At 42.4% G+C, this 21,647-nt stretch overlaps 2 protein-coding genes across 2 annotated transcripts in view; one reads left to right on the forward strand and one right to left on the reverse strand.

Moving 5' to 3' along the window:
* Positions 1-6,509: 6,509 nt before the first annotated feature.
* Positions 6,510-12,595, reverse strand: LOC100347372 (olfactory receptor 7E178-like). The gene is given in 6 exon segments (XM_070059345.1): positions 6,510-7,293; positions 7,296-7,385; positions 9,273-9,488; positions 9,491-9,863; positions 12,008-12,169; positions 12,344-12,595. Coding segments are annotated over 6 exon segments (1,458 nt in total). The 3' UTR covers positions 6,510-6,928.
* LOC127487906 (endogenous retrovirus group K member 25 Env polyprotein-like) overlaps positions 11,373-21,647 on the forward strand; it is a 106,064-nt gene continuing 95,789 nt past the window's right edge. The window contains exon 1 of the mRNA XM_070059228.1: positions 11,373-12,894. The gene's annotated coding sequence lies outside the window, so the exon portion shown is untranslated. The remainder of the gene's footprint in view (positions 12,895-21,647) is intronic.

Here is a 21,647-nt window from a genome sequence, read left to right on the forward strand (position 1 = left end):
GGTAAAGCCTCATTGTGGTTTCGCATTTCCCTGAATGCTAGTGATCCTGAGCATATTTTTCATGTGTCTGTTGGCCATTTGAGTTTCCTCTCTTGAAAAATGCATGTTCAAGTTCTTTGACCATTTCTCAACTGGATTGCTTTATTGTTGAGAGGTTCTTGAGCTCTGTGTAGATTCTGGGTATTAATCCTTTATCAGTTTCATAGTTTGCAAATATTTTCTTCCATTCTATAAGTTGCCTCTTCACTTTGTTGTTTCTTCTGCAGTGGAGAAGCTTCTCAGCTTGATGCAATCCCATTTGTCTATTTGGCTGTGATTGCCTGTGCTGTTGTTGAGCACTTTAGAGACTAAAGAGTACTTTGACGTTCTGGAAGCACCACAAGGTTGCATATATATTTTTCTTCTTCCCAGCATGTTACACAACCCATAAACCATCTGCTCTCAGCCAAATGTTCCTACAGAAGAACTGCCAGATGGACAGATGTTTCTCTGTATTGTGTAGTTACACAGTGTCTATCGTACTGCTCCATGGTGTATCCATGATCATATAGTCCAAAGGAGGAACCATGGTTTCCCTTCTTCCCACACAATCTATGATGTCACAGACAGTGTTAGCCATTCTTTGTCCAGACTGGCTTCCCACTGGCTTCTGGTGTTTCCTCATCAAGTAAGTACTCATTTCCCATCAGAATGTATTTTCTTTAGGAAATGTGGAGAATGATGAAAGCCACGAGAGTCTCAGACATGAGAGAGGTGAGATTCTTGTGTCTAGATGTCTAGTTTTTTTAAGATGCATTTATTTGAAAGAGTTACACAGAGAAAGGAGAGGCAGAGAGAGAGAGGTCTTCTATCCTATGGTTCACTTCTCCTTGGCCACAATAGCCAGAGCTATGCCAATCAGAAGCCAGGAGCCAGGAGCTTCTTTTGGATCTCCCATGTGGGTGCAGGGGCCCAAGCACTTGGGCCATCATCTACTGCTTTCCCAGCCCATGGTAGAGAGCTGGATGGGAAGTGGAGCAGCTTGGTCTCAAACCAGTGCCCATATGAGGTGCCAGCACTTGAGGCCAGAGCAATAACCTGCTGCAACACAGCGCCAGCCCTTAGATGTCTAGTTTTGCTTTCTTTTCCAACCTCCCATCCAAGGTAGGGCACAGGGACTGAAATTAGACTGTTTTATTGAGGATCCTCTGCATAGTGCTCTCGATGTCCCTGCTCCTCAGACTGTGGGAGTGACCACACTTTACACCACTGAGGCCACTGCTAGGGAGAAAGTGAGAAAGCTGAAATCAGATACACCCCAAGGCCTGTTCCATAAAGCAAGGAAACAACCAACAGGTGAGAATCGCAGGTGGAGAAGACTTTGTACTTCCCATCTAGTGATGGGTCTCTCACAATGTAGCAAATACGTTCATAGTAAGAGTAAAGGATCCCTGAGTGGGGAAAAAACCTACATGATGCCAGTAAAATAAACGTATATGTCCTAGTTGATGGTGTCAAGGCAGGTGAGGTTGAGAAGCTGAGAAACGTCATAGAAGAAACTGGAAATTTCAACATCCTTGAAGCAGGTAACTTGCAAGACCATCAAACTGTGCAGCAGGGTGTCCTTTTCACTTTAACAAGTTTCCTTTCTGGTGCTTGGTTAGTTGTCACAGATCAGGGAGAACATATGATATTTGTCCCTTTGGGACTGGCTTATTTCACTCAGCATGATGTGTTCCAGATTCCTCCATTTTGTTGCAAATGACCGGATTTCATTGTTTTTCCTGCTGTATAGTATCCTATAGAGTATCCCTTTAATTTCTTTTTCTTGCCTAAAAGCTCTGGCTAAAACTAACAGAACTATATTGAATAGCAGTGGTGAGAGTGGACATCCCTTTCTGGTATTCAATGGAAATGCTTCCAACTTTTCCCCATTCAATAGGATGTTGGCCGTGGGTTTTTCATAAATTGCTTTCATTATATTGAGGAATGTTCCTTCCATACCCAGTGTGCTTAGAGTTTTCATCATGAAAGGGTGTTGAATCTTATCGAATGCTTTTTCTGCATCTATTGAGATAATCATATGGTTTTTCTTCTGAAATTTGTTAATGTGGTGTATCACATTGATTGATTCGCGAACATTGAACCATCCCTGCATACTAGGTTAAAATCCCACTTGGTCTGGGTGGATGATCTTTCTGATGTATTGTTTCATTCTATTGGCCAGAATGTTGTTGAGGATTTTTGCATGCATGTTCATCAGGGATATTGGTCTATAATTTTCTTTCAGTTCTGCATCATTCTATGGCTTAGGGATTAAGGTGATGCTGGCTTCATAGAAAGAATTTGGGAGGATTCCCTCTTTTTCAATTGTTCTGAATAGTTTGAAAAGAAATGGAGTTAGTTCTCCTTTAAATGTCTAGTAGAATTTAGCAGTGAATCCATCTGATCCTGGGCTTTTCTTTGTTGGGAGGGCCTTTATTACTGTTTCAATTTCTGTCTCAGTTATGGATCTGTTTAGGTTTTCGATGTCTTCCTGGTTCAATTTAGGTAGGTTGCATGTGTCCAGGAACCTATCCATTTCTGATAGATTTCCCTGTTTGCTGGCATAAAACTCTTTGTATTAATTTCTAATGATTCTTTTTATTTCTGTGGTATCTGTTGTTACATTTCCTTTTTCATCTCTGATTTTATTGATTTGGGTCTTTTATCTTCTTTTTTTTTAGTTATTTGAGCCAATGGTATGTCAATTTTATTTTTTCAAAAAACCAGCTGCTTGTTTGGTGGACTCTTTTGTAATTTTTTTTTGGATTCAGTCCTGTTGATTTCTTCCCTGATTTTAATAATTTCTCTTCTCCTACTAGATTTGGGTCTGGTTTGCTGCAGTTTTTCTAGATCCTTGAGATGAATTGAAAGCTCATTTATTTGGTGTCTTTCCAATGTCTTGATGTAGGGACCTATTGCTATAAACTTTCCTCTCAACACTGCTTTTGCCATATCCCATAAGTTTTGATATCTTGTGGTGTTATCCTCATTTACTTCCAGAAACTTTGTGATTTCTCTTTTGATTTCTTCTATGACCCAGTGTTCATTCAGGAGCATGTTGTTCAGTCTCCATGCATTTGCATACTCTCTTGGGATTCCTGAGTTCCTAATTTCCAGCTTCTTTCCGCTGTGGTCTGAGAAGCTGCATGGTGTGATTCTAATTCTTTTAAATTGGCTGAGACTTGCTTTATGTCCTAGTATGTGGTCAATCCTAGAGAACGTTCATGCACTGTGGAGAAGAATGTAAAATCTTTAAATGTCGGATGGAAAGTTCTGTAGATATCTGTTAGATCCATTTGGGCAATAGTGTCGATTAAATCTGCTATTTCCTTGTTGATCTTCTATCCGGATGATCTGTCTATTTCTGAGAGTGGAGTATTGAAGTCCCCCAGTACTATTGTATTGGAATCTAAGTCTCCCTTTAAGTCCCTTAACATACCTTTTAAATAAACCGGTGCCCTGTAATTAGTTGCATATACATTTATAATAGTTACATCTTCCTGTTGAATTGAACCCTTAATCATTATATAGTGTCCCTCTTTGCCTCTCTTAACATTCTTTTGTGTTAAAGTTTATTTTGTCTGATATTAATATGGCTACACCTGCTTTTTTTGGTTTCTGTTGGCATGGAATATCTTTTTCCAGCCTTTCACTTTCAGTCTGCATGCATCTTTTTTGAAAAGATGTGTTTCTTGTAGGCAGCAAATAGATGGGTTTTGTTCCTTAATCCATTCAGCCAGTCTGTGCCTTTTAACTGTAGTGTTGAGTCCATTAACGTTCAATGTGACTATTGATAAGTAGTGACTTTGCCCTAGGAATGCAGAATTCTTACTGTTAGTTCCTGAATGTTACCCATGAACCAAGATTTAGAATTCAGGTGTTTGTACTGATACTTTCCTTTTGGGTGACTACTCAGTCTAATTACCCCAACTGCCCTGCCAGTCCTGCCCATGAGGAAACCTTGCTTCCTACAGTACCTCTTGCGTCCACTGTGTCCCACAGAACTCACTGGGCTTGGAGCCCTGCTCTAGGACATGTCTGGGGAATGAGGTTCCATTGCCTCTTCATGACCAGTGAACAATGAGGGCTGAACTCTCTCCTCGGGATGATTAGGAAGACAGCAGGTTTGGGCATCCTAATACAGATGACTCTGGAAGAAGACACAGTCACAGTTCTTCCTAGTCTGGAACCAGTATTCTTATTTTAAAAGTCATCCTTTATATTTGAATGACAAAAAGAGACAAGAACAAAAAGACAAAGGGAGAGAACTTTTGTTGACTGATTCACTCCCCAAAGGCCCACAAGACCCAGTGCTGAGTCAGGCAAAGCCAGGAACTGAGGATACAATCTGGGTCTCCCATGTAGGTGGCAGAGCCAAAAATACTTGAGCCATTATCTGCATCCCCGGATGAACAGTAACAAGAAGTAAAAATTGGAAACAGAGCAAAGACTCAAACCCAGGCACTCAAAATAAGATGCCTGCATCCCAAGTGGCATCTTAACTGCCATGCCAAATGCTCGCCCCTCAGACTAGCATTAAAGACATCACAGGCTGGCTGGTGCTGCAGCTCACTAGGCTAATCCTCTGCCTGCGGCACCAATACTCCGTGTTCTGTCCTGGTTTCTCCTTTTCCAGTCCAGTACTCTGCTGTGGCCTGGGAGGGCAATGGAGGATGGCCCAAGTGCTTGGGCCCTGTACCCACATGGGAGACCATGAGGAAGCACCTGGCTCCTGGCTTCGGGTTGGCACAGCACACCAGCCATAGCCACCATTTAGGGAGTGAAGCAAGGGAAGGAAGACCTTTCTCTCTGTATCTTTCTATCACAGTATACCACTGCCTGTCAAATAAAAAAAAAGACTGCACAGGCTATTTTCTATGAATTTCTTGAACACTTTAGGTACTGAAGAGTGGGTCTCAATATTGGTGTGCAAGCACCCCAAGATTGTGCATATATCAGTCTTCTCCCAGCACGTTACACAAACCATAAAATGATCTGCTCTCAGCCACATTTTCCTGCAGAACTGTCACTTGGGTGGGTGTATCTCTGCATTGTGTAGTTATACAGTTTCTACCACACTGCTTCATGGTGTATCATTGGTCATGTAGTCCAAAGGAATAACCATGATTTCTCTTCTTCCAGCAGAATCTTCCTATGATGTCACAAACAGCTTTAACCATTCAACAAATGCTGCCAGTAGAGAGGCCTCTGATGTTTGCTCTCCAAGTAAGTGATCATTACACACCAGAATGAATTTTCCTTAGATATTTAATGTGTGTTACCATGCCATTAAGTCTTTAATGCAGTATAGTTTGGAGATTAGTGATATCAAGAAGGTGATGGAATAGGAAACTCTACGGCTCATTTCTCCCATTGAGATTGGATTTACCAACATTTTGGACCAAATTGCCTATGTTAGAACTCTACAAACAGTTAAGAGATTATATCACCCTAGCTGAGTGCAAAGCCAGGAAGAAGTGTATCAAAATGGGTTTGTTGCATTTTCCCACTACAGAGCTCCCTGTCCCAGAAACAGCATAACAGGATGAGGAGAAAACTTCCCCCTGCTGGAAGGGAGTTCTAATCTCTCAGGGAAGGGAAAGAGAAGGTGGAGTGTTCTTCCAAAGTTCTGTCTTCTCAGGGCTGCCTGAGGAACTGGTTCATACCTTGCTGGCCTTGGAGTTCCAATGGTAATGGCATTGAATGGAAATGGCTGTAGAGAACAATGGAAGGCACCTCTGTGCAGCCCTCAGAGGAAATGCAATTCCACAAAGTGACACTAGGGGGAGGAAGAGATGCTGGCTCTGGAGAACAAAGGCTAACCCCTTGGACCCCTGCACCCATGTGGGAGGAAGCTCCTGGCTCCTGGCATTGGATTGGCTCAGCTCTGGCCATTGCAGCCATTTGGGGAGAAGCCAGTGGAATGGAAGACCTTTCTCATTCTCCCTCTCACTCTCGCTCTGCCTCTCTCTGTAACTCTGTCTTTCAAATAAAAATAAATCTTTAAAAAAAAGTGTAGCCCCTTTAACTGCACAAATCACACATACAGAAGCCCAGGGAACTTTGGGTGTCACCCAGAGTCTCTAGACAGTCTGCTGTGAAAGTCTTTCCCTGTAGGAAGCCCATCCATAAGGAGTGGGAGATGCTTTTTCCCCCCAATGCTCAAATATCCATGAAGAGTACGAGAATTAATGGAAACAAGGAAATCCCACCTAATCAAATTAACAAACTGCATCTCCAGAGATAAGGTACTACATCTTCCTAAAGGAATGAAGACATTTGATCATCCCACAACAAACTCAAAATAACCACTTAAAGATTATCAGTATTCTAACAGATAACACAGATAGAAACAAAGCAATCAGGAACATGATGAATTAGCAAATTGGTAATAAAAATACAGAGACATAAACTCTAAAAGAAAAAAATGAGCAAAACTGCAGAAGATGAAGAAAACAATAACTCTATTAGAATATTCAGTGGAATGTTCAGCAGAATATCAAGAAGAATCAGTGGCTTTTTTAACTTTTCAAATAATTTTTATTGACAGTTGCATATTTTTTAACATTTGATTTCAGAATAGATTTAAATTTGTAAAACATAAATTGTGAGGTAGTCATAAGAAGAATTCCCCTACATGCATCACCACATCATTTCCTGTTTAATATCTCATTAATACCTTTGTCACAATTATTGATCCACAACCAGATTCTTTTATTTTTTGTCTAAATGCATTTTATTGCTTGATTCCTCCCAGCCTCTGGTTATGTATGAAAAATGTATAAAAATCTAAAATATGCCTCATTAAAAAGACCAAAGAAACAATAACCAGACACAAAATCTGGAGAGCACCAGCCTCACACATCATGTACAGAGAAAAGTGAGATTTGTAGGTCTAGATGCTTCATTTTGCTGCAGTTCCCACCAAGAGTCCAGACGCATGGCACGGGAACTGCGATGAGCCTGTTTTCCTGAGGAGCCTCCACAGGGCCCTCTTGATGTCCCTGTTCCTCAGGCTGTAGATAAAGGGGTTGAGCATGGGGGTGACCAGAGTGTACACCACTGAGGCCAAGGCACACTTTCCAGTAGACACTGAGAAAGCTGAACTGAAATACACCCCAATGGCTGTTCCATAAAATAAGCAAACAACTGACAGGTGAGAGCCACAGGTGGAGAAGGCTCTGTACCTCCCACCTGGTGATGAGACTCTCAGAATGGAAGAAACAATTTTATAGTAAGAGGAGAGGATCCCTGAGATAGGGAAAAAATATACATGGTGCCAACAAGATACCTGACTATGTCATTGTCGAAGGAGTCAGAGCAGGCAAGACTGAAAAGTTGAGAAGGGTCACAGAAGAATACTATACCGCAGTAAGAAACAACGAAATCCAGTCATTTGCAACAAAATGGAGGAATCTGGAACACATCATGCTGAGTGAAGTAAGCCAGTCCCAAAGGGACAAATACCATATGTTCTCCCTGATCGGTGACAACTGACTGAACACCAAAAAGGAAACCTGTTGAAGTGAAATGGACACTATGGGAAACGGTGACTTGATCAGCATAGCCCTGACTGTTAATGAACAACTTAATACATTATCCCTCTTAGTAGTTTTTTTGTCTGTTCTACTTAATATGACTGGTTTAATTCTGTAATTAATACACAGTTATTCTTAAGTGTTGAAAATTAACTGAAATGTGATCTCTGTTAAACATAAGAGTGGGAATAAGAGAGGGAAGAGATGCACAATTTGGGACATGCTCAAGCTGACTTGCCCCAAATGGTAGAGTTAGAAACATACCAGGGAATTCCAATTCAATCCCATCAAGGTAGCATGTCCCAATGCCATCTCACTAGTCCAAGTGATCAATTTCAGTTCACAATTGATCATCATGAAAGGACTAAGAGTCAAAGGGAGCACATAAACAAGTCTAGTACCTGCTAACACTAACCGATAGAATAAATAAAGGGGAGAGTGATCCAACATGGGAAGTGAGATACTCAGCAGACTCATAGAATGGCAGATGTCCTAAATAGCACTCTGGCCTCAGAATCAGCCCTAAATGCATTCGGATCCGGATGAAAAGCCCATGAGAGTATTTCAGGCATGGAAAGCCAAGACACTCTGGCAAAAGATCTCTGTGAGTGAGATCCCAGTGGAAAGAACAGGTCTTCAAAGAAGGAGGTACCTTTCTCTGAAGGGAGGAGAGAACCTCCACTTTGACTATGACCTTGTCTAAACAAGATAAGAGTCGGAGAACTCAGAGGGCTTCCATAGCCTTGGAAACTCATGACTGGAGCATAGGGAGATTACTGATGCCATAGACAGGAGTGTCAATTGGTAAAGTCAACAACAGGAGTCACTGTGCACTTACTACTCATGTAGGATCTCTGTCCTTAATGTGCTGTGCATTGAGATTTAATGCTATAACGAGTACTCAAACAATATATTTCACTTTGTGTTTCTATGGGGGTGCAAACTGTTGAAATCTTTACTTATTGCATACTAAACTGATCTTCTGTAAAAAAAAAAAAAAAAAGAAATTATCAATTCCCAACTTGTCTCTCACTGGGATTAAACATGACAATAGGTCTGATCTGATTTCATCATCATTTAAAAAATCATCTATTATTTTCCACTTTATGTTTCTGTGTGGGAGCAAACTGTTGAAATCCTTACTTAATGTATACTAAGCTGATCTTCTGTATATTAAGATAATTGAAAATGTATCTTGATGTGAATGGAAGGGGAGAGAGAGTGGGAAAGGGGAGGGTTGTGGGTGGGAGGGACGGTATGGGGGGGAAGCCATTGTAATCCATAAGTCGTACTTTGGAAATTTATATTCATTAAATAAAAGTTAAAAAAAGAAAAGTTGAGAAGGGTCACAGTAGAAATTAGAAATTTCTTTTTTTTTTTTTACAGGCAGAGTGGACAGGGAGAGAGAGAGACAGACAGAGAGAAAGGTCTTCCTTTTGCCATTGGTTCACCCTCCAAAGGCCGCCGCGACCACAGTGCTGCAGTCGGCGCACCTTGCTGATCCGAAGGCAGGAGCCAAGTGCTTCTCCTGGTCTCCCATGGGGTGCAGGGCCAAAGCTCTTGGGCCATCCTCCATTACACTCCCAGGCCACAGCAGAGAGCTTGCCTGGAAGAGGGGCAACCAGGACAAAATCCAGTGTCCCAACCGGGAATAGAACCTGGTGTGCTGGCACAAGGTGGAGGATTAGCTTATTGAGCTGTGATGCCAGCCAGAAATTTCAACATCCTTGAAACAGGTAACTTTCAAGACCATCAAACTGTGTAGCAGGGAATCCAAAAGGCTGAACACAAAAGACACTGAAACTAAGAAGCCACAGCGGCAGGGGTTCATGATTACCTGGAAATGCAGGGGGTGACAGATGGCGACAAACCAGTCATAGGCCATCACGGTCAGAAGCAAATCATCCATGCACCCAAAGATAATAGAGACATCTGTGTCAGGCAGCCCACATAGGAGATGACTGTGCTGTGAGAGTGGATGTCCACAATCATCTTGGGAACCGTGGTGGAAGTGAAACCCACATCAGCCAAGGACAGGTTGCAGAGGAAGAAGTACATGGGTGTGTGGAGGTGGGAGTCCGAGATGATCACCAGGGTGATGAGCAGGTTCCTGAGCACTGTGATCAGGTACATGGACAGGACCAGCACAAAGAGGAGGGGCTGCAGTGCTGGATCCTCTGAGAAGCCCATGAAATGGAATTCTGTGACACATGTGATATTTTGTGTTTCAATACACCCTGGAATCCTTCTGAAAAAAAAGTGTTGGTAAAAGGAAGCACACAAACAGGCAATCAGCACATGCACATGTTTTCAGTTCAACCAGTTATGTGTATAGCACATGCTTTAATGTTCTTAGAATAATTGATCTAAAGAGAAAAATTTTGGTGCAATACAATTTTTTATAAGATGTATTTGTTTATTTGAAAGGCAAAGTTATAGAGAGGCAGAGGAAGAGAGAAAAAGAGTTCTAAGAGTTCTTCCATCCACTAGTTCCTCCCCAGATGTCTACAAGGGCCGGAGCTGCCTCGATCCAAAGCCAGGAGCCTAGAGCTTTTTCTGGGTCTCTCATGCAGGTGCAGGGGTCCAAGCACTTGGGCCATCTTCTACTGCTTTCCCAGGCCATAGCAGAGAGCTGGATCAGAAGTTTAACAGCCTGAAATCAAACCAGCTCACATACGGGATGCCAGAACTGCAGGCAGTGGCTTTTACATGCTACACTGCGGGATTTAGGCATTGCTGTGCTAAATGCCCACCCCGGGAGCAGAATTCTGAAAGTCTAAAAGCACAGGCTGATATTGACACTCATGTGATCTTGCACACTTTAAGTGCTAACATCTGTACGCAATAAGGTTATGTAATGACCGGGCTACCTTTCAGCTGAACCCCCATCAAATTTTTGTGCTCTCAGATTCTCCTGCAGGACAACTGTCTCTGTGTTTGTACTGATAGAGTTTCCACTCATACTGCTTCATGATGTATCCACAGCCAACTAGTCCAAAGAGGAGATCCTGGTTTCTCTTTATCGACCAGAATCTCCCAACATCACAACAGGCTGTAGCCATTTTGTGGCAAAATTCACAAGTGATTCCAGTAATGTATGATTTTTGTGCATCATGTAGTGTTCATTTTGCTCCAGAATGTATTTTCTTTAGATTTTTAAATGAGTGTCATCAATTCATTAGTGGTTAATAAAATACAATGTTGGCCATGGTGATATCATTAAGAAAAAGTGTCATCAATTCATTAGTGGTTAATAAAATACAATGTTGGCCATGGTGATATCATTAAGAAAAACGAATAGGAAGTCCCAGGTATTCATTTCACCCACAGAGTCCTGACTTAACAACATCCATGGGCCAAATTCTCTGTAAGAGCTCCACAAGCTGGTTAAGGCTTTACATCATGCCCAGATGAACACAAAGCCAAAAGGTTCTTCCTCAGAGTGGATGGCAGCATTCTTTGTGTTTGTCAGCCAAGGCCCTGCCAGTGCCAGAAACACCATCTCAGGATAAGCAGAAACCCCCCAACTCCTAGCATCTGTCTTGGAAGGGAAAGAGAAGATGTGTTGTCCTCTCAGGGGCTACCTGAGGAAGTGCATTATACCTTGCCTGATTTGGAGTTCTAATGGAAATGGCAGTGGCCTATGGGTACCAGATTAGGAGCAACTGAGAACTATGGAAAACACCTAGTTATCCTCCCAGAGGAACTTCAGTACCAGAAGCAAGACACCAGGCAGAGATGAAGATGTGCTCTTGACAACAACTATAAACTGTCGCGTCCCTCGACCAGCAAGGAAGACGCAACCCGAACTCTTCTTCAAGCAGTTTATTCAGGAACCTTGAACAAGCTTCTTCTTCCGCCTCCTTCCCTCTCCCATCCCTCTTATAGCCATCAGCACACCAATCAAAAGCAGCCAAGTGGCAAGCATTGATTGGTACAGCAATGCGGAAGCCGGAAGGGAGCTCAGCCATCTCCTTATTAGGAGTTGTTTGTTTCTCGCCAGTCCTTCCGGGAGAAAGGAGCCGGCGCCATCTTTAGGGCGCGGTGCAATGGCTCCCCACAGTTCCCCCTTTTTGTTTTAGAACCAGGCATCTAAGGATTACAGGAGAAGGTAGGGGTCTGTCCCCCACTGTCAGGCATCCACCTGGAACAGCATCCTTTTCGCGGGGGTGGGATCTGGGATGCCAACCCACATGCAGACAGACTTGCCTTCCAGAGAACGTAATGGCTCGTTCTCTCTGCAGTGCTTTGCCTCGCACCCTGCACCCATGCCTAGCATTCAAGGAAGGCCAGCCATGCTTGCGGCGATTGTCCAGCCTCAAGGGCATAAAAGGCTTGAGCTATCATGGCCAATTCCCGCCAATGAGCTGTCCTCATCCTGCACAAACACCACAGGCAAAATAACACAACAAGTAACAACAACCCGTCAAAGCTCCAAGTCCCACCCACTCCTTCAGGTTGGAGACGGCTGTGCAGATCCAGGATGACAATCCAGATGTGAAGGAGACATCCACACGTGTGGAGTTGATGGTGACCACGGCAAGGCGCAGTTGCTCCAAGGTGTAGTCAAATTCTGCGGACCAATTCTGCAAGAGCATCTGAGACAACTGTTTAGAGTAATTTGCTGCCTGAGTCATGTTATCGTACTGAACAGAGGTCACACACAACCCTGAAAATTTCCACTCACATCCTAGCTGAGCAAGCTGCCAGAGAGTATCCACCTGCTCCTGTACCAAATCCACACGCTGATTAACAATCATCAAGCCTCCCTTTATATGTACATTTAAGGATGTCTGAGTATCCAAAGCAGCAGCCACGGAGGCCATCAAATTATTCAGGGTATTAGCAGTTTGAACTGTCCCTGTGAGCGCTATAGCAGCTGTTGTAGCGCCCACAGCTGCAACGGAAATGGCAGTTATAATGGCTGCAGTAACGATCCCAATCAGCAATGTTATAATGAAGATAGAGGGGCTGCTTTGTGACATTGTTTGCTGCACCAGTCGCTCAGGTAACCATCGAGAATATAGAAACATGTCCACGTCCCCATATTAAAACAGGGTCAGGTCCATACCATTGAGCAGTTAGAGGGTCTTTCCACTTCACATAGACTTGTTGTCTTTTGGTTTCAGGATGCCAGTGACGATCAGCTGCAGTTTTCCTTTGATTATCCAGTATTAGAAAATTTAAAATGAAAAGAGCATGTGATAGCCATTTTTGTGGGGAATATGCCATGGTCCCGTATTCCCCCTTTTTTATGTTTTGTAAATAATTTTTTAATGTGGCATTTGCTCGTTCCACAATACCTTGTCCCTCGGGATTATAAGGAATCCCGGTGAAGAGAGATGTGGAAGTTAGTACAGGAGTGCTTAAAAGAGTTGGAAGTATACGCTGGGCCATTGTTAGTTTTTATCTGTATAGGGGTTCCAGAACAGCAAAGGCCTGAAGGCAATGAGATGTTTGGCAGCCTCGCCGCATTGCGGGGTGGCAAAAACAAAACCTGAACATGTATCTAAAGAAACATGTATGCATTTTAGTTTACCAAATTCAGGAAAATGGGTAACATCCATCTGCCAAAGCTGATTAGGCATAAAACCTCTAGGATTTACACCATAATAAGGGACCGGGAGAAATGTGACACAGGAAGGGCAGGATTTTACAATTTGCCTTGCCTGTTCCCGGGTGATTCCGTATCTTAATCATAAGGTTTGGACATTGAGGTGATGCAAATCATGACCATGGGATGCTTCTTAGACTTTGTCAGTCTCTCTTTATAGGATCTGGCTTCTGAGCCAGAGACTGGAGCAGCTAGAAAGAAACACGTTTATAGCTGAAGTTTAGCATCATTTCACATCTTGGCACCACTTTTAATCTAAACAGCCCGATTGGTTATTATCTCTGCAAGATGAGAGATATATCTTTTGACATCTCCAGGGGCCCTCTGGAGATACCAAAAGTTCAGAGAATTTAGAACTTTGATTTTCAGAAAGTCTGTTAAAGGTGCCAAGAGAACTTAGAGTATCTGGTCAAAATAGAATTCCTTAACATTTAGTCAGGGCGATTTTAACACTTTTAGACCAGATCTGATCATAATATTTAACATAACTTTTTAAGACTTAATACTTTTTATCAATCATAACTTAACAGACAGTAGTGTTAAAAAGAGACGTTACAGTTTTTGCAACAACAGATTTTAAGATTTACAATTGAGACCATTTCCAGATAATTAATAACATTAGTACACATTTTTTAAAAAATCCCATGGTTATAACAGAAGATCAGACTTCAACTTTAGGTTAGTGTAATTTTGGCATTAACATTTAACTTATAGAAAACTCTGTAAACAATGTTTTAAAATCGTAAACTTTTTACAACTTTTCATGACTTGCTCACACCTTCTGAAACTTTATACCTGTAGTTACTTTTACAGTCTTGAATTATCATGTATGGACAACCTATGAGAATACATGCTGGCAAACTTAAAAGTCTCTCTTATCAAATTTAAGATGTTAAAAGTACACATAATACATTTTCCATATTTTACTTAGCACCGATGCCTGGATAACTTAAAACACTGAGCTATTAATGAATACCACACCATTATCTGAATTAAAAGTCAAAATTACATTTCCATGCTTTTAAGTAACATAAGGATAACACCACTTGGGCAGCAACAGTCACTAGTGCATATTTACAACTTTGAAAAGATCTTCATCCTTAAGAGAAACAAGTTTAAAGCATATCGAAGACATGTAAATGTACAACTGAGCAAGTGAACCAAAGGGCGTTTGCATTAACCCAATTTTCTGAACCAATCTGTATTGGCTTACTTGAGTTAACAACAGAAAGGCTTGTATACACAGAATTTACTCTCATTTTTATAAGACTACTCTAGCTGAAAAGCAAAAACATGAATACAACATAGATTTGACATCATTTACTACATTTTAATACACTTTGTATAATTTGAATTGACTCAAACAGCTGTTACTTTAACAAATTTAGAGTCCCATCCTTTGAGAGTTCCAGGGATCCGACTGGAAGCCCCAAAGTTGAAAGACTCGGTTTAGAATTTAAACTATCAGAGAGTCAAACCATTTTAGTCAAAAATTAGTACGTTTAACCAAGGCTGTGGACTAGATCTAATCAGAGTTAGGTACTCACTCAAACCTTAAAGATATAACGTAAACAGCTTCATGATGCAGTTTTTCCAATCAAGACTCATACTGGCAATAGAAAATTGTGAAACCTTCAAGACACATGAAAACTCTCATTAGATAAGTTAGCTACAGCAGCACAGAAAAGAATTATCAGCGTATGAGCCCATTGCTTAAGTTTTTATTAACTGTAAAGAGAAAAACCCATCAAGTTGGAAAGGGTTATCAAATTAAGACTTTTCTCTAGGTCAAGATACCTGTGGAATTTTTCCTTTCTCTTTCTCCTGGCCTGTTGCATCTCCCTTTTTGTTTTAAAAGATATTCTTTCAGTGTGCGGTGTGCTCGCTCAATTATGCCCTGACCTTGAGGATTGTACGGCAATCCATGGACAAGTTGAACCTCCATTTTTTGGCAAAAGGTGGTAAAGGTTTGAGATGTATAGGCCAGGCCATTATCAGTTTTTAGCACCTGGGGTCTCCCCCAGGCGGCCCATGCATCCAGACAATGAGCAATCACCTGACATTAGGGATGCAATTGGGCTAGAAGGTTTAATCGGTCCTGCGGTTTCCAATATCTTTAATGCGTTCACCACATATAAGGAATCTGACAACAACTGGTAATGGCTCAGCAGCTGTAATTTTTGGAAATCCTCATTTGCCGATTCAATTCCCGTACTTGCTTTATACCAGACTCTTTGTTATCGCCACACTCTTCAGACTCACTGCTGCTTTCTGAGCTACTTTCTGCACTAGTACTACTTACTGAGGAGGGGCTGCGCAACTCGGAAAGATCGGGGTACAGTTTTTTCCTAGTTCTTTTCCGACTCTCCTTCAAAGTTTTCCCTTTTTCACTGGCAGCTCTCTCGGAGCGCTCTTCCTGAAGCTCCTCCAAGGCAGCTTGACCGCTCAGAATAGCTTCACTACACTGCTCATCCTCGAGGCATGCTCGCACTAACTTCCATATTGGTCTCACTCCCCTTTTGAGATTACCCTGTTCAAATGCAAAATCCAAATCCCTGCCTAGTTTGTCCCATGAAGGGATAGTAAGGCTTCCCGAAACCCCATACCAGGGTGCAATGGTATCGCAGTTACGTAAAAACCTATGCAATGTACTAGGCTTAAGTTTCAAACCGTTTTCTCAAAGCAGCGCATTCAGCGCCAGAAAAATTGGATGGGACTGTGAATTACCCACCGTCAAATATTGTACTCTTTCCCTGGCCACGGGTCAGAGTCCTTCTGCTTTTGTCGCAGAACTTCCTCTGCTTTAATCGCAGAGCTATCCTCCCGCTATTGTCGCAGGACTGCCCGCTCTTGTCGCGGATCCCCACCTTATTTTCCTGGGGGACTTACCAGCGCTGCCCTGACTGCAGGAAGTTCTGAGTTCGCGTTCGAGATGTTCCCCGTACGGGCCACCAGTTGTCGCGTCCCTCGACCAGCAAGGAAGACGCAACCCGAACTCTTCTTCAAGCAGTTTATTCAGGAACCTTGAACAAGCTTCTTCTTCCGCCTCCTTCCCTCTCCCATCCCTCTTATAGCCATCAGCACACCAATCAAAAGCAGCCAAGTGGCAAGCATTGATTGGTACAGCAATGCGGAAGCCGGAAGGGAGCTCAGCCATCTCCTTATTAGGAGTTGTTTGTTTCTCGCCAGTCCTTCCGGGAGAAAGGAGCCGGCGCCATCTTTAGGGCGCGGTGCAATGGCTCCCCACAATAAACTCACACACAGCCCAGAGAAGATGCCTCCCAGCAAAGGTTTGAGAGTCCCCAACAATCTCCGTGAAGGTCTTTCCCCATATGAATCCAGTCCAGAAAACTTGGGGAAGATGTTTTCCCCAATGATCACATCTAACCAGAGAACAAAAGGAATGCATAGAAACTGGGAAATATGACCCAAAGGAACAAATTGTTTCACGAGAAATAAGTTACTAAACCCTCTTTAAAGATACGGAGAAGGGCAGGCATTGTGGCACACTAGGTTAAACCTCTGCTTGTGGCACTGGCATCCCATAAGAGCACCGGTTCTAGTTCCAGTTGCCACTCTTCTGATCCAGCTCTCGGCTGTGGCCTTGGATAGCAGTAGAAGATGGCCCAAGTGCTTGGGCCCCTACACCCACATGGAGGGCCAGGAAATAAGCACCTGGCTTCTGGCTTCAGATCGGTGCAGCTCCAGCCGTTGCGGCCATTTGGGGAATGAACCAACAGAAGGAAGACCTCTCTCTCTCTCTCTCTCTCTCTCTCTCTCTCTCACTGTCTGTAACTCTACTTGTCTAATAAATAAAATCTTTTTAAAAATAAAGATTGGAGATATTTGATTTTTAAACAACAATTTCAAAATAATCATCTCAAAGACTGTCAGCTAGCTAAGAGATGACACAAAGAGATCAACTGTGCAACCAGAAAAAAAGGAATAAATGAAAATAAAGGTAACAAACTATAAAAAAATAAATTTTGGATATAAAGAATAAAATAACTCAGTTGGAATATTCTATAGAGATTCAACAGCAGGTTCAAGTACAACAAAGAATCAGTGAACTTTTGGACTTTTCAAATAATTTATTTACTAACAGTTATATCATCATTTTTTAACACTTTGTGTCAGAGTAGTTTTAAATATACAAAAAATTGTGAGGTAGTAATACATAGAGTCCCCATATACCCCTCATCCTATGTCCCCTATTACATCACATATTGATATCTTTGTTACAGTGAACCACACCCATCTTCCCCAATTATTATAAAGACTATTTATTTATTTATTTGAAAGAGTTAACAGAAAGAGGAAGAAAGAGAGTGAAAGAGAGAGAGAGAGATCTTCCATTCACTGGTTGGCGTCGCAAATGGCTGCAATGGCTGGAGCTGGGACAGGCCAAAGCCAGGAGTCAGGAGCTTCTTTCAGATCTCCCATATGGGCACAGGGGCCCAAGCACTTGGGCCCACCTCCACTGCTTTCCCAGGTGCATTAGTAGGGGGCAGGACTGGAAGTGGAGCAGCCAGGGCTGAAACTGGCACCCATGTGGGATGCCGGTGTTGCAGGCAGCAGCTTTACTCACTGTGCCACAGTGCTGGCCTTTTCCCTTATTTTTTCATCCAAAACACTTATTCCATGACTCCCAACCTCCAGTAATCAATATTTTTACATCTTTTTCAAGACTACCACCTCTGTTTCACACTTGGAGACATACAACCTCTGCCATCTTCCTCCACAGTGACAGACTCAGTCTTCCTGGAGCTCCTTCTGATTGGTTTCTGTGTTCCTCTTCTCCATCTATGCACACCTGCTTTAGACACTCACCTGAGTTGAGCACTGTCTGTGATCACAACCAAATGCAACTAAGTCTTCTAACAGAAAAGTACAGGAAGTGCATTTTCCCCCTATAGGACAACATCATTCTAATTCAAGGAAATGAAGAGCAATCGAATATATCTTATTTTCTTCTCAGGCCATGACAAAAGCTCATTTGACTGAAAATATTTATAAGTACTCCAAAGTTAGGACTGCATTATCTAGACTCTAAATTGCACTTGCTTTTCATGGTTGGAAACTATTGTTGTGTGTCAGGATTTCATCATTCTTAGGTTTTCTGGTTTCTCTCTGTTATCTCTTTTTCTCTGAAAGGCTGACATACAGGGAGACTCCCAAGATGCCTGCACTGTGTGTGGCAGACCAATGCAGAGGCTGGGAGCTGGAACTCAATCCAGGTCTCCCACATGGGTAGCAGGGGCCCAACTGCTTGTGCTGTCACCTCTTCCTCTCACAGTCTGCACTGGCAGGAAGCCGAGTCACAGCCCAGAGCCAGGAATCCAACCCAGGTACCCCAGGTGGGAGGAGGACATCTTAATCACTCCTGTTTGTCTCTTTAAAGTCATCAAGTACATCCATCCTCATCACCAGTGGATATCAGACGTTCATAAGTATGCTTTAACTAAATGCACATGACCATATGAAACCACTGACCACAAATGGTATATTAGTGTATTCTTACCTGTCCAATATTTAGAAATAATGGACTATTTAGAAATACCTGAATTTTTAAAATTTTATTCATGTTTTTATCTATTCCCTTTGCTCTCATGCTCTCATCTACCCTGTATGATCTGCTATGTGAGAGCTGTCTCTTCCTTAAATATTGTTCCAGTTTTTCCTCTCTTTTCTATAGAGACTTGGTAAGACTGCTTTATAGTTTTTATAATCATAAGTGCCCTTATTTAAGTTGAGATATTTGGTATCAGGGAAGGGCAAGGCCATTGGAGTCCCAAACTTCCTGTGCATAATTCAAATATTTTCATGTTATACCTTCTTGATTCATTGGTTGCAATTCTCTAATTCTGGCTGCCTCAAGGCAACTTGACTTTATTACATTAATAGTTCACACTGTGATTGAATCAAGAAAAGAATTGTAAAACAAAGAATTCCAGAAAAGAATGTAAATGCACTTGAGCAGTTTCCTCATCTGTAAATGAGGAACAATAATTGTTCATGTTATAAGTCTTTGGGAAAGAAGCTTCTGTAATTATTTTACTACATTCTTATTCATTTTTCATTTTATTTGATTCTGGGCTGCCTCCAGGGTGCACATGAGCAGGAATTGGATTAGAAGTGGAGTGGTCGAGACCTGAACCAGGCACTGTGACACCGGTTGCAAGCTTCCCCACCTGAGGCTTCATTCACTGCAGCAAAATACAAGCTGCTTGTGCCAGTACTGATTTAGGGATCCTTAAATAGTTTTCTTTAAAACTTACCTGTGAAGTGTTTTGGGGCTCATTGGAGTGGTGAGCAGAATGTGAATAACAATAAAGAGATATAAAAAGCAAACAGAGGGGCTGGCATTGTGACATAACAAGTTAAGCTGCCACCTGCAACACTGGCATCCATATAGGGGCAGTTCAAGTCCTGGATGCTCCATTCCCCATTCAGCTCCCTGCTAATGTGCCTGGGAAAGCAACAGAAAGTGGCCCTAGTAGTTGGGTTCCTGCCACCCATATGGGACACCTGGATGAGGTTCCTAGATCCTGGTTTAGGCCTGGCCCAATAATGGCCATTGTGGCCATTTGGGGGAGTGAACCAGCAGATGGAAGATTTCTCTCTCTCTCTCTCTCTCACTCACTCTCACTCTCCTTCTCTCTCTCTCTCTCTCTCTCTCTCTCTCTCTTTCTTGCTCTCCTATCTCTGTAATTCTGCCTTTCAAATAAATAAATCTTTTTTTAAAGCAAATGGAGAAATAGTGATAAATAACACGGTGGGTATGTGAAGTGTTCAGTATAGTGCTCAGGAGCACTCTATGAGAGAGGAAACATCAGTCAGCTTAAGGACTGAGCCCCTGGAATTACAAAATCAAAGGAACCAAAGGGAAAGAATGAAGATAAGTAGAGAGCACAAGAGGGTCTCACAGGAGACTGTCAGCAGAGCAATATATTCATAATGCAAGTTCCACAATGAAAAGGAAATAAGCATCCAGTACCCAGCCCTGTGTCTATGTTTTGGATTAGAGCAATTTACAAGTAAGGTTTCTATTTTTGAGATCCATACATTTCAGCAATATTTCTTAGTGGCAAAAAAATCAACCTTCTTAGCATTGTTTCATTGTTCATTTTCTTTCCTGTATATAGTTAACTTTAGAGTCACTCAGCTAAAGAGTGTTAGAAGAACAGGAATATGTGTGATAAGTTCATGATTGCAGTAAAATGTTTAAGACAAAATATAAACAGCGTCATTCCACCTTTCATCCTAATCAGAGGAAAATAACTTTCAGCCCTGTTTTATTCAAATACTCTGCAAAAAATCCCAAATATAAAATATTGATCATTTCTATTGATTGCTGGGGGTGCATTATCTGGACTTTATAAAATTCAGGGGCCAGTGCTGAGGCATAGCGGGTAAAGCCAACGCCTGCAGTGCCAGCATCCATATGGGCGCTGGTTCGAGTCCTCGTTGCTCCACTCCTAATCCAGCTCTCTGCTGTGTCTTGGGAAATAGTCGAAGATGGCCCAGGTGCTTGGGCCCCTGCACCCATGCGGGACCTGGAAGAAGGTCCTAGGTCCTGGCTCCTGGCTGCAGATCAGTGCAGCTCCAGCCATTGCAGCCGACTAGGGAGTTAACCTGCAGATGGAAGACCTAACTCACTCACTCTCTCTCTCTCTCTCTCTCTCTCTCTCTCTCTCTGCTTCTGCCTCTCTATAATTCTGCTTTCCAAATAAATAAATCTTTAAAAATATATTAAATGCAGTGTTCATAATGAGAAAGTTTTTTTATGCTCCATTCATCTTCATAAATTTTCAACATTTTTCTAATTTTGTGCTTTTATGAAACGAGATGCATACTCAAAAAAGCAGGCTACCTTTTAAAATTCTTGTCCAATATTGATCCTAACCAGGACCTGGTCTACTTTAAATTTTAATAAGTGGCCGGCACCCTGGCTCACTAGGCTAATCCTCCACCTTGTGGCGCCAGCACCCCGGGTTCTAGTCCCAGTCGGGGCACGGATTCTGTCCTGGTTGCCCCTCTTCCAGGCCAGTTCTCTGCTGTGGCCAGGGAGTGCAGTGGAGGATGGCCCAAGTCCTTGGGTCCTGCACCCCATGGGAGACCAGGAGAAGTACCTAGCTCCTGCCATCGGATCAGCGTGGTGCTGCCACGGCCGTTGGAGGGTGAACCAACGGCAAAAAGGAAGACCTTTCTCTCTGTCTCTCTCTCTCACTGTCCACTCTGCCTGTCAAAAAAAAGATTTAATATGTATACTTGGACCAAATACACAAAATCATACATTATCACTGATCCCATAGATGGCATTAGTGCATGGTGCTATCTGAATCATTAAAGAATAACTAGCACTTAGGAGGTATTTTCTATTTTTCATTTTTCTGAAAAAATTATTTATTTGAAAGGCAGAGTTACAGAGAGGCAGAGACACAGACAGGGATCACCCATCCCCTGGTTCA

The sequence above is a fragment of the Oryctolagus cuniculus genome, chromosome 16, assembly GCF_964237555.1.
Source record: "Oryctolagus cuniculus chromosome 16, mOryCun1.1, whole genome shotgun sequence".
Lineage (NCBI taxonomy): Eukaryota > Metazoa > Chordata > Mammalia > Lagomorpha > Leporidae > Oryctolagus > Oryctolagus cuniculus.